The sequence below is a fragment of the Antechinus flavipes genome, chromosome 3 (genome assembly GCF_016432865.1).
Source record: "Antechinus flavipes isolate AdamAnt ecotype Samford, QLD, Australia chromosome 3, AdamAnt_v2, whole genome shotgun sequence".
Lineage (NCBI taxonomy): Eukaryota > Metazoa > Chordata > Mammalia > Dasyuromorphia > Dasyuridae > Antechinus > Antechinus flavipes.
The window spans coordinates 284,075,277-284,089,239 of record NC_067400.1 but is presented as its reverse complement, the minus strand read 5'-3'; the positions used below and the strand labels follow the sequence as shown (position 1 = coordinate 284,089,239).

Genomic DNA, 13,963 nt, shown 5'->3' with positions numbered 1-13,963 from the left:
CAAGCACATGAAGAAATTAGTATTCTAAAATCATAATTAAGAAGAGAAAACATCAAAACAATCCTGGAGTTTTACTTCACATTCTGAAAATTGGTAAAGATGATCAAATATGCCAATCATTAATATTGTAACCAAAACAGTTTAGTGGAGCTGTAAAATGATACAATCATTTTGAAAAGCAATTTAGAATTATATAACTAAAGTCACTAAGCTATTCATACCTTTTGAATCCAAAACTTCATTACTGAACTTACTCCCCAAGGAAGCTATCAATAGAAAGTCCCGATGTATACTAAATTATTTTTAGTAGCATTTTTTGTGATAACAACAAATTGGAAAATATATTTTATATATAAAAATATAAATATAAAATATTATATTATCAATTGGAGAATGGCTATTCAAATGACATATAAATATAATGTAATATTATTATGTCATAAGAAATGACATGTTTATTCACAGAGAATCATATAGAGATGTATGGGGCAGTGAAAAGTCAAGAAAACAATATACACAATAACTACCATGATGTGAATGGAAAAAGCAATCACACACCAACAAATCAGATATGAATGTAACAAAATTATAAAAACCAAACAACAGTCTAGAGATATGAGAGCATCCCCAATGCACTGAATTGTGAAAGTGTGAGATTTATAGGTAGCACACATTACACATGTTTTTGTATCTTTTCAATGTACTATTCAATTACATTGATTTAATAATAAAATAATATTTGTTATATGGGATACTGCTTTAGGATGTGAAGAATTCTGGGAATAAGCCTGATGATATAAGAAGCAGAAGACATTAACAGAAACTAATTTAAAACACTCTGAGAATAGGATTATTTTAATGAAGAATAATATGTTTGCATATAAGCTTTTGTCATGTAAATAGCAAATGAACATTTATCATAAATATAAACATCTAAAATAATCAGATTTGCCCCTCTGTATCTTGACTTATTTACATTTTTTATTTGTGACTGAAAAATAAATTGATTGATTATAAGAAGCATTTTTTAAGACATGTCATAGCAGATATTTTTCCAAATGATCTTCAAAATGGGAATATTACATTGCTCCTTGATCCAGAAGAATCATCTGAATCATCAGAGAAAGATCAAATTGTATTTAATAGAATTTTAAGTGTTTTATTATTAAAACTCATTTATTGCATTCTTATGCTTTGAAAATCTTGAATCATTCCTTAAAAGAAATAACCCTCCATTAACCATGTGAGTTAGGAATAAAGGGAGAAATATGAGCACTAGCATATTATTTTGACCTAGAATCTTTTAGCAAAACTTAGAAAATATTTTTTACTTTGATAATTGTTTGAGCTAACCAAAATTATATTTTTATATTTCAGGTTTCCAACAGATTAATTCCTGTAATTTATAGGAAACGTAGATTTTTTAAATTTGCTCAGCAAAAAAGCAGCCCATAGTCAACAATTAGATGGATAGAGCCTGTTATATATGTGAGGACCAGAAACTAGTTAAGATTTAGTGACCATTATTTCTAGCTTGTAAGTAGAACCTTACTACTATAAGTAGTATACACACACACACACACACACACACACACATATATGCATACTGAATTAATGGTATCTGATCTTTGAATGTTAATGGTTTTTCTTTTTTTGGTGGTAATATATATATAAAGCATCTAAAAATATTGAACTTTTAATTTCCTATTGTAAGAAAAATATTTATTAGCCACACACTGACACAATAACGTATTTATAAATGTAAGAGATAACTCAGCTTACCAAACATGACCAATATGTTTTAGGTACTTTTACTAGGAGCTGGATTAATAGATGAAATATGACTCCTTCCATTAAAGAGCTCATATTCTAATAAAAGTTATAATAAATACAGAATAGATGTAATAAAAAGCAGCATACGAGAAATGCAATGGGGGATGGAAAGAGCAAATAGTAATTATCTGCTAAGTGCTAGGAATGTTTTAAATGTTTTACAAATATCTTACTTGCTCTCAGAAACAAACCATGATTTAGGTGCCATTATTATCTCCAAACCTGAGGCAGACAAAATTAAGTGACTTGCTTAATGTCACACAGGTATTAATGTAAATGTCTGAAGCTGGATTTGAACTCAAGCCTTCCTGACTCCAGGCCTATAGTGCCATATAGCCACCTCTCTTTGGAGACATCCAAAGTGCTAACAATTTGAGGAGGGATACTTCGTGCCATCATTCATTTTTCTTTGCCGCAGTTTTTTATCCTTCTAACCTGGGAGGATTGTTAGGATGAGTAATAAGTAAAATGTTTGTAAAATAGTTTGTTATTCTATAAAACTTTTGTGGATTGTTTTCTAAACAGAGATAATGATATTCTTTCCTAAAACATTTATACTTTTGTAACTTCTTCCAATGACAATTCAGGGAGGAGTTCTTGGTACAAGAAAACTATATAGTTTAATTTTTAATATTTAATATTTTAAAAGTGAATTATCTTCTAGCAAATTGTCATCAGAAGAGTTAATTGAAAGTAAAATTGAAAGATAATTGAAATATTAGCACAGGCTATTATAAGTTGAAAATAACCATTTGACTTATGTCAATGATTCTTTTGCTTTTTAGTCTATTATTTTAGTTGTGTGTGTGTGTGTGTGTGTGTGTGTGTGTGTGTGTGTGTGTGTTGATTCAATATATACACACAACCAGGGAATAAGCAAAACATGGACACAGCTCTTATTGCTGATTTCTGCAGACCAAATATGAATCAGAGCTTGAGAGTTTTGGGGCTAATGAAGTTCTTGGTCATTCTGGCGACTCAATATGGAATAGCACTTTGGGGATTGATGAAGCCATCAACTTTTGTTTGTTGATGAAATCTCCAAGAGATATTGGTAATTGAGAAGATCAGATAACTTTATGGGCTTTTAAAAAGGGAAAAGATTCTCTTCATTTCTTTCTCTTTCTTTGAGTCTCCAGTCAGGATCATGTAGCCTTGGGATTTCCCATGAGTACTGGGAGGAAAGACAGTTCATTCTTAGGATAAGCTGTATTTATTTTCTTGCCCATGGAATTTTTTCTCCCTCTTTCTCTTCCCTTCCATCTCCCCCAAATAGCAAGCAACGTGATAAATAGATTACACATGTACAATTATTAGGAGAAAATCTTATTTAGATGCATTCATTTTCTAATTTTTCTAGGGTAAACAGTAATTAACATTATCTCTCCCCAGTTGCATAATTTTTTTTTTTTAACAGAATTGTCTTTTGGAGTTAATGGCCAAATTAAAAAAAAAATTCTTCATTTGGGGATGGGGGGGGGGAGATACTATTTTACTATGATAGAAACACAAGAAAAGAATTTTCTAAATTTGTTTTGGCTATTTTGTTCCATTCATGCACTAATGCTATTTGCTGAAATGGATGGCAATATTTCGGCTAAATGGATTATGATGAAAAAGATGCATATTACTGAAAAATAGGATACCGCAATTCACATATTTTGGTAGAGTCCAAGTATTTCTGCAAGGCATACAGACTGAAAACAAATAACTATTTCTTTTTGAAGATCAAAGTACATTTTTCAGTTATAAAGAAATGAAATACATTGTACATTTCAGCAGCTTCTGTTTTCTACTGTGACTTGGAAATCACCAAATTATTTTTTGAATATTTCTTTAAAAAAAACCCAAGCACAGGTCCATGAAAAATATTGGAATTGGGAATATCTAAAAATTCCTTTACTGTGAACACAGTTCCTCTGATGGGAGGGGGGGATAATTAATATGTGAATTTAAATTGTCTTCTTTCAAATTATATATGTCTGTTGTCTTCATTTTGAATAATGATGATTATAATTTTTTCCTCAGATGAAATTTTCAGAAAGTGATTATTTCGGCAATGTTTTACAAACTCGCAAGTATTTAGCACAATCTGATTTCTTCTGGCTGAGAAAAGAAGTTCCAAAAACAGAGTGAGTAAAAAAATGTTATATATATATATGACACATACATGATATGTATATGTAAATTGAAATGGATAAGATGGGTAGGAAGAAACAGAAGAAAACAATTGTTGAAACTGTGACCTTTAAGACTAAAAATATATGATAGCAATTTTCACAGTGCAGTAAAAGTTGAGTTGGTGATATTTTACTCCCAAACTCTAGAAATTAGCACTTTTATTATTTAACAAAACCCACTCTGATTTAGTAATTGCCTGCAATATTATTAACACACTTTGAAAGATTAAAAAGCAAATATTACAGTTGCTTCTGATTTTAGCTAAGCAGAATCAATCAAGAAGGAAAAATAAGGCTTTCTCCCAATCTGTCAAGTAGAAAGATTCAAAAGACTTTGAGAAATAATAAAAAACTGAAGAAATAAGTTTAAGAGGTTAGAGGTGATGCTAGAAAATAATAGAACAATTTGAAAGGATTTATGAATTTCGAGGAAATGATTCAAGATGTTGTTAGAGTTGCTTCCAATTGTAATGCTTTCCTCATTTTTGTAGTATCTGACCTTCCTTCACCTCCATTACTTTGGAGAGTGTTAGGAAGCCTGTATTACTTTGTATAGAGCTGGACTAGATATTTCCTGAAGTCCTTTATGAGTCAAAAATACAATGATTTGGTGATACAGGGGGCATGCAGATCAGATCTTTGCTTCAGGACTAGACTGATCTCATATTTGATCATTAGTGCTAAGATTATCTTTTGACAATCTAGATCCATGTTTGATACGACTTTGAAACTGTTGTTCTGTCTCAACACTGATTGATTTCCTAAGTTTTAGTCCTCATGTTTCTTCCTACTGATTTCTCCCATAGATTGTGAGGTCCTTTTTCTTCTTTTAGTATCCTCATCACTTAGAAAATAGTACTTAGCACATAGTAGATACTTAATAAATGTTGTTTGTTTAATTAATACCTTTGGACTTCAGATCTTCTATTCTGATTCTCTGGCTTTCAAAATGTCCATTTAGGGCCCTTTAATCTCTTGCTTAATTAAATCTAGATGTTCGCCTGATTCTACCCGTTGGTTTTGGCTTCTTTTCCTGACACCTCACAATATTAACAAAGATCTATGGAATTATTTTGCCTGAATCACATGAGGAACAGAATAAATTTGGAAGATGAATAGTTTTTTTCCTTGTAGTTTAAAACTGTAGTTTCTATAGATTTCAAGCAAAAAGGTAGTTTCACAAATTCTCAAATTTAGCAGATAAATGGATTAACAAACCTATCCTTTGCTAAACTGGCCTCTTTTCCTCATTGTTCATCCTTGGTCTCTTCATTGTATTATCTCTGTCCTGTATTGAGCCCTTTTATTCTTCCATCTTGACTCCACTAAATTGATCCAGAGGCAACTTGAGATTTACATTTCTATTAGGAATATTTATTTGCCTGATTAAATTTAAATAAGTGTGGTAGTTTTTGGTAGTTTGTAGTATCCTACCATAATATTTTAGAGAAATCTTTTTGATTCATTAAGGCATTTCCTTTCTCTAATATGTTAGATAAAAAAGTTTTTTTAAACAATATTTAATTTCAATGCCTTCACAAATGTTATTTGTAAAGGAAATGTAATCAGTTTCTTATATGGTTAATCATACCTCCAAGTGGTAGACTACGATTTCTCTTAATAATAATGGATGAGGGTATATTGGTTATTAGCAGTTATATTTGTGGTTACTTAGCATTTGATAGTACAAAGACAATTCTATTCTGCAGGTGAAATTTTAAAAATGTCTCTTTATTCAAAGCTTGGAATTTTAGTTTGTCTTTTTATAAATATCTGATTCTTTCCTTCTGGCTTAGCGGGGAACACTACTTTGCTCTGTCTTCTCCCAGATACTCTGCTCAAAATAAGCCTATTTACTGGTTTAGACAGTAAATCACTGACCCTGAGCAGGCAGTCCTAGCATGCCATTCATTTCTGAGACATCTGTCTAGAACTGACATAGGTGAAGCCTGTAGGATCATTCTGTTTATAGAGAGAATACCCTTGGGTTTTAGTGCCTGTGTATGTTAAATGTGGAGTTTGGCTGGATGTCCAGGGTCTTTCCATCCCTGCAATAAAACCTTGTATGTTTACATGAACCAGTGTCCGATCCCAAAGGTTAGGGAATCAGATATATCAGTCATGCATTTTTAAGTGAAAAATAAACAGAGGTAAACTAAGCATACTGCAGGAGGTTGCTTAATTTTTATCAATGAGTTTGTATAAAAGAGATAGAGAAAAAGAAGGTCCAGATCAAATGGAGAATTCTGTAGTCATCATAATGAGATTAGAGAGAGAATGGTAAGCTTTTTTTTTTTTTTAACTAGGTCGGAGAGATAACTAATTCTCACTTAGCTAGAAATCAAGACTTCCTTCTATCTTGCTACTTCTAAACAATTGGCTACATCCTATAATGTTTTAAATTTTCAGTAAAAAGTAATCAGTTTATTAGTGTGTGCATGTGAAGACTACAAATATTTCTAAATATGTCATTTTTGACATAATTTGATAACACATAAAATATCAGTTTTAAATCTTTAAATTATGGCATATTTATATCTCTGAATATGTTTCCTTCTCTTCCAAACAGTGATAATATGCTACTTGAAATAATTACCTGCAATTTTTCGGGGAAAACAGTTTATAATCATAAAGTAAGCTATTGTTATTTTACTTAAAACTTAATATTGAATAGCTAATTAAACTATAGTATATACTACTTACTATATGGAAGTTCACATGTTCAGCTACTTTAATAATTTTCAGTCTTTTTTTTTTTTTTTCTTAAGTCCTACTTAGGATTCTTTGCTCCTTCAGTCTCATTGATTTTTTCTTTTATATGGTCATAGTGTATACTTTATTTTCTGATTCTGCTTTACTTTCTTCCCCCTCCCCCCCCCCCCCCAATTTTGTATTATTTTATAAGGGTTTTTTTTTTTTTTTTTAAGGTTTCAATGTATTTCTGGCACTAACAGATCTCATAGCATTCAATTATATTTTAGACCAGACTTGTAATTTCATCAGAATAGAGAAATAAGAAAGAAGAACTTTCCTTTAATGGACACCTGCAATTATTCTACAATTTAGGATAGACTTATATAGTTACAAAGGGAACTGAAAAGTTGTGATGTTCTGGGGACACCAGTTTGTATGTGTCAGAATTAGGACTTCAACCCAGGTTCTTTCTGACTGAAAGGTAGATTCTCTTATTATTCCATGCTATCTTTTCCTTCCATCATATTAATGTATTACAAATTATTTAGCCATTTTCTTTATTTTATACATTTAGATTAATTATAGTTTTAAATTCTTTTCTTTTGCAACTATGTGCAATGATTTTTAAGATTCTTTGAAGAAATAACTTTTTTGGTCATTCTTAATAACATTTCAGAACATCTTTCCAACAATGGAATTATTGGAAAATCATGATTATTTTTAATGATATTTTAATGATTGCCTTTCTTCAAAAACTATAAAGCTAAGAAAAAAAGGCAATTGACATTAGCTTGACTCCCCCTTGCAGTGTGCAAATTTCTCATCTGCAAATGGGATAAACACAGACTTCCCCATGTTTTATAAACATGAGGAATTTCTTCTGGAAGGTTTTGAATGTTAGATATCCACAGTGGTTATTTCTGTTGTCACATATAGGCATATCCAGTGAAATCAGCATTAGAATGTTGGGAGCTTTCTCTGCACAATAACCAGATAGTACTGTAAAGTTTCTTTTCTGGATATTGCCAACTGGTACCTTTTAGAGGCATTACATGGGGTTTTAGCTTTATGATGCCCATTGACTTTAATAGCCATCTCAGGGCTTTGAAAATGCATGAGTTAATTGAGTGGGGATGATTCTGAAGTATCTCCTCTATAGCAGTTTACTTTGAACAGTAGGTCATGATTCTATATTTCCTTTAACCCAACATAAATGCTTGTAAAGCACTGAAATAACATTTTGCTTCTTTGTGGCCATGGGAGATAAACACTCTTTATCTTTCATTCTCTTGGAATTCATTTTAGCTGCACTAATGTGCATTGAAGAGGTCCCTCGCATGATGGGAATGTCAGCAAGAAGGAAATTAATTGGCAGGTTATCCCTGAATGATATATATTTAGGGTCCCATCCTCCAAATTGTCACATTACCAGCAGGCTTAAAAATAAAGGATTTACTCTGTTGCTCAGCATGTCAGAATGTAATTTCTCTTCCTCATCACATCATTTCCTTTTTTTTTCAGCAATTACTTTAAAGCAGTTTCCCCATTAACTCATTTTCATTTCTACTCTAACAAAACACTCTTGGACTCGATTCCTTTACCATTTAAAATATGCTTATATTATAAATAGATCAAATCCCCACTTTAAAGAATCTTTTCATTTTCTTAAGTTTTCACTTACTTTGTATTATATTCTCTCTCATAGTATATGAAAAATAGTGTTTAAAATGTATTTGTTACTGGCATATTGGTCAGGAAATTTTTTAGGAACAATAATAAAAGTAGTTTGCATTTATGTAAAACCTTCCAGTTTTAAAATGAATCCCTTCATTTGTATCTTCAGGGATGTTGGGAGGGGGCACTTCAATATAGGCTCAAGGTTAAATTTCAGTTATTGGTTCTTAGCTGAGAACCTATGCTTTCTTCCCTATCCCCTTGCCCCCTTCCCCCCTATACCCTTCTCCATTGTTCCTATATAGTAAATAATTATTCAACTGAAATAAAAATCAGTTTATCTTTATCTTGAGACAAAATACATTATATAAATACACACAGAATATAAACAAAACTTAAAAGAAATTAGAAAACTTCCAAAGGTGATACCCCTTTACCAGCCAATGATTGAAGTAGGAGAGGGGAAGGAAATGGAGAAGAGATATATTTACCAGGTCCCAGTAACTGAGATAGTCAAGAGAAACTGTTAACACTCTATCCAGACAGATTACATCTCCAAGATAAAACTTTAACTTCTTGTGATTATATTCAATTTGGGGTAGTATCACTTTTCACTTGCAGTTGGCTTGTGTATATCCCCTCTCCACTCATTCCCAATCAGTAAGGACTTCCAAAATTCCCCTGGGTTTCATCCTCTTCCTGAATAAGGCAGTTTTTGTCTCTAATGGTTCTGGAATCTTCCTTCCAGCTGGAAATAACTACTCTTCCCATCATCCTCTTTGCTAAGAAGCTACATAAAGTACTTTACATTAATTATCTAATTTCATATATGAGGCAACATGGAATGGATTGGAGAGCTGGTCTTGGAGACAGGAGACTTGGGTTCACATACAGGCTGTGTGACCTCAGGCAAGTCATATGTATTGCTTGAGGTAGCTAAGATTATAAATTGCAGAAAAGGTGCTCTGTGTTGGTAGTTGGAGTTTCTTCTTCTGAGTTACCTATTATAATGAATACACAAGTGCCATTCTTCTCTTTATTTTATAAGATGGATTTAGAACTAAAAAGGACCACAAAAGTTATCTTATCTAAATGTCTCATTTTGTAAATGAGATTCAATGATAAAAAGTGCCTTACTCAATAGTATCACAAAAATAGTAAATATATAAATTCAAGTCCTCTGATTTTAAATTCAATCCTTTTCCCATTCTATCATACTGACATCAGCAACTCTTTCATGAAGGTAATAATAATCATAATAGCCAGAGGTGTGCTGGATCCAAACTATAAGAGCTGTCATGGAGCCACTTGTTAAATATTAATTGGGAACATTTACACCCCAGAAGCTGGCAAATGATACAAATCAGGTCTAGATTTATTATTAAGTTGATGATCTATACTTAAAAAAGTGATGGGAAATTTTTAATAGTGCAGGCTAAGCATAAAACTTCACAAAGCTAGTTATTAAACATTTATTAGCTTACCCCTGATCATAACTTTCATTTGTATATATCTAGATTACTAAGAGCTTTTTTTATGACAGCCTTATGAAATAAGTAGATAATAATAGTTCATTTATATATTGCTTTAAGACTTATAAAATCTTATTTTCTACAGTCTTATGAGGTAAATAGTATATCATTGTCACTCATTTGAAAATGAGGAAATTGAGTCTTAGAAGCTTAAATGACTTGACCTAATTATACAATATTAGAGTGGGGACTCAAATATTTTCCCCACTGCAAATTCAATAATCTTTCCTCTCCACAATTTTTGGGGGTCCATACTTGTGATTTCAGCAGTATAAGAAATTTCAGTTTATGATATGAGTTAATTGAATCATAAAACTTAGAAATTATCTATTTCATTCATATATAATCCAACTAGTCCAAATATCCATATAAAATATAGGAAAAAATAACAATATTGAATTTTAAGCTATTCTTTACCATCTTATAGTAAAACTAGTTTAATTTTTTTGTTGAGTTTCTTTATTAAGATTATGTTCTCATCCATCCTTATAATATCTTTATCTCTATGTTTTCCCTTTGTCTTCTAAACATCTTAGAAAAGAAATATATGTAATTTATTTGAGTATTCATTTTATTTCCTTATGTTATTCCAGCTCTGTACTATGTATTATAGAAAATAATATTTTGATTTAAAAAAAGTAACAGCTTTTTTTTGGTAGGGAGATGAGACATATTTCCATGTATATAACAAACTCTATAAAAAGATAATAAATGGAATATAATCATGTGTATCTGTAATACTAGATACTATGGGGATAGTTAGAATAATAGAATTAGAAAGTTTGCTAAAAATAAGAGAATAAGGATAAGCCACTGGTCACAGGTTTTCAAGTGCTCTTTAAATAAACCTTTGACTGGGCATAATAGTATACTCTTATAATTTTAATTATCAGAGAGATTGAAGCTGGTAGATCTCTCGAACTAAAGAGTTATGAGCTACAGTGGGCTATGTAGATCCACACACAAAGTTCAGCATTAATATGATGAGATTTCAGGAGTGGTGGTGATGGTGGTGGTGGATACTAAATTGTTTATTTAAGGGGTGAATTGGCCTAGGCTACAAACAACACTGGCCAATTTTTCTGTGCTGGTCAGCGATGGAATTCTCATGCATAGTCTTGGCTTCTTTTAACTAACCCAACCTGAGTAAGATAAAAACATTCACGCTCAAAGATCAATAAATAAAGAGGCCCACCACCTGAAGAGAAATTATATTTCTGGATCCAGGAGGGGTTTGGGTTTTTCGATTACTTTTTATTCATACATTCCAGCAGTTTAGAATATATTTGGATATCCTCTCTTATTTTAGTTATATATCCAGAAAACATTGGGATGGTGATAATGACAGAGAAGGTAGAATTATGTAAGCTTTTTACAAATGTAAAGTTAGGGAAGCCAAATTGCCTGGTATTTGTGTGATAGGGCCATTATTTAAAGACATTTCTCCTCCTACTGGATTAAGCTAGTTTCCCCATAAATTCAACAAAGTTAGGTAACTTCAGCTTCTCTTGACCAGCTTGCTTCCTGATTGTCTTTGGTCATATTAACATGGCTTGCTTTATGTCTCAGGGCATAAAAAAATCTGCTCATTCAGTCATTTCGCCATTCAGATCTTTGAATGTTCCAAAATTATGGAGGTGAGCACTCTGTGCCCTTATGACCAGTTGCACTTCCAAATGGAAATATGGAGACAAGGAGAATCATGTCTATTGAGCAAATATGCTATATTCCTGTTGAACATTTTTTCTATATTAGGATTAAATAAACCTTCCTTTGTCAACTTTTCTATTTCAACCTAACATTGAACCTGAACTCACAGAGTGACAGCCTGAATTGAGATTTCCTCTAACATTCTGGATTTTCCTTCTTCCTTGTGTTTTACCTTACATGCAATGTTTTTAAAAATCCTACTGGATCCTCCAGTATTGGACTAAATTGTAGACAGAGTTCAAAAGATCATAGATACAGAACTGGAAGGAATCCCAGAAGCTATCTAATCCAAGGATCTCATTTTATAACTAAGGAAGCTGAGGCCAAGGTAACTCAAGTGAAATTGCTGAAAATCAGAGATATTAAGCATTAGAGATTGAATTTAAATACTGGGTTCTCCTTCCTTTTTCTATTGTACAACTAAGAACCAAATCACTGAGCGATTTCAATTAGTTTTCTCAGGAAAATAAGCCATCCAGAGAACTCAGGTTAAAAGCAAATGAATTTAATTCAAGTCTAATCCCAATTTAGTAGAAACATTTACTAGTCACTGATTAAGAAGCTGGTGTCATTTCAGGTGACAACTGAGAAAGACTTGTAATCTGTAATTGACTGGAGAAGAAGAGAATGTCATTCTGACAGAAGGCTTAGGAGCTGGGCAAAGTAGTCTTAGGGTCACAATCAGTGGTCTAATTTGCTGAATTGACCTTTAGCCAAAGTATCTTCTTATTTCAGGCTGTGACAGACATAAATGGTCTAATGACTCCATGGTCCTGTGGAAGATTTAGAGTGGCTTGCACTGAAAGAATTAGAAACCAGACTTGTTTTTGAGCAATATAACCAATAATGGTTTGACATTTTTTTTTTTTTATGAGGCTGGTGAGAAATCTTAAATAATAGTAGCAGAAAGTTTTAATTATTTAATTATTCAGTGGTCTGTGTAAAACAGTTTAGTAATTAATCAATCAATATTTATTAAGCACTTACTATGTGCCAGACCCTGTGCTAAGCCCTGGGATGTAAAAAGAGGCAAAAGTTAATTCTTGCCCTCAATGAGTTTAAAATCTACTGGAGAAAGCAACATGCAAACAAATATGCAAACTATATTCAGGGTAAATAAAAAATAAAGAGGGAACTGCAACTAGAATTAAGAGGAAGTTAAGGCTTCCTGTAGAAAGTGGGATTTTAGTTGGAAAATCAGGGAAAATGCCCAGAGATAAGAGATGGAGTGTTTTATTCATGGAACAGTCATAGAACATTGGATCAAAGAATATATGATAGGGAATAAGGTATAAGAAGTCTGGAAATGCAGGGAAGGCACTATGGTATGAAGAGTTTAGATGCCAGAGTATTTTGAATTTGATCCTGGAGATTATAGAAAGCTATTGGAGTTTACTGGGTAGGGACTGACATGATCACTTTAGTGGCTGAATGGAATATGGATTGGAATGGGAGGAGAGTTGAGGTAAGCAGATTATTACCAAGTTATTGCAATAATCCAATGTAAGGTGATGAAGGCCTGCACAAAATGGTAATGGTGTCTGAGGAGAAAAGGGAAGGAATATTAGAAAGATGTTAGAAAGACGAAATAGACCTTGGTAACATATTGGAAATGAGAGGAGTAATTTTGGACAATTTGATTTTAAATTGTCTACTGGACATTCAGTTTAAGACTGAATCCAAAAAGCAGTTGGAAATTTAAGAATGGAAGTCAGCATAGAGGGTGAAACAGGAAAGGTAAATTTGAGAATCATTAGCATAGAAATTGTAATTAAATCTATGGGATGAGATCACCAAGTAAAGCGGTATATAGAAAGAAGAAAAGATGGATCAGCACCTAATCCTGAGGGACAGCTATGGATGGAAGAGGATCCAATAAAGAAGACAGAGAAGGAGCTGTCTGATAGGAGGAGAAGGAGGAGTAGTGATATCCCAAAACTTAGAGCGAAAAATCTATCAAGAAGCAGAGAGCTGTTATTTGTGTTTTGTTCTCCAACAAGACCATGACATTTATAAGGTAATTTTGTGACTTGCCAGTGAATTTGATTTAAGTGAAGGAGGGCTGTGCTGTGTAAAGTTTCCTCCAGAGCCCTCAGGGTCCAGTGGCAAGATATAGATCAGGATGACTGAAGAAAACCCTGGATTCAGTGGGACACCTTGGCCTTTTTAAGCTAAAGTATTTTTCAGGTCTCAGTTTGAAGCAATGCCCATTCGGTTATTAAAGTTAGGTAAGAATGAGGCAAAGAATAACCTCTTTTAACTAGTAAAAAAAAAAAAAAAAAAAAAAAAAAAAAGGAAATCAATTTGGGAGGGGAAGACTCTCAGGGTTTCTGGCCAAAA

The 13,963-nt window shown here is 32.4% G+C and overlaps 1 protein-coding gene across 1 annotated transcript in view; it reads left to right on the top strand.

Moving 5' to 3' along the window:
• Positions 1 to 13,963, top strand: part of PHEX (phosphate regulating endopeptidase X-linked) — a 264,136-nt gene that overhangs the window by 188,879 nt on the left and 61,294 nt on the right. Inside the window, exon 14 of the mRNA XM_051985113.1 lies at positions 3,862 to 3,965. Within this exon, the coding sequence (XP_051841073.1) occupies positions 3,862 to 3,965 (104 nt within the window). The remainder of the gene's footprint in view (positions 1 to 3,861; positions 3,966 to 13,963) is intronic.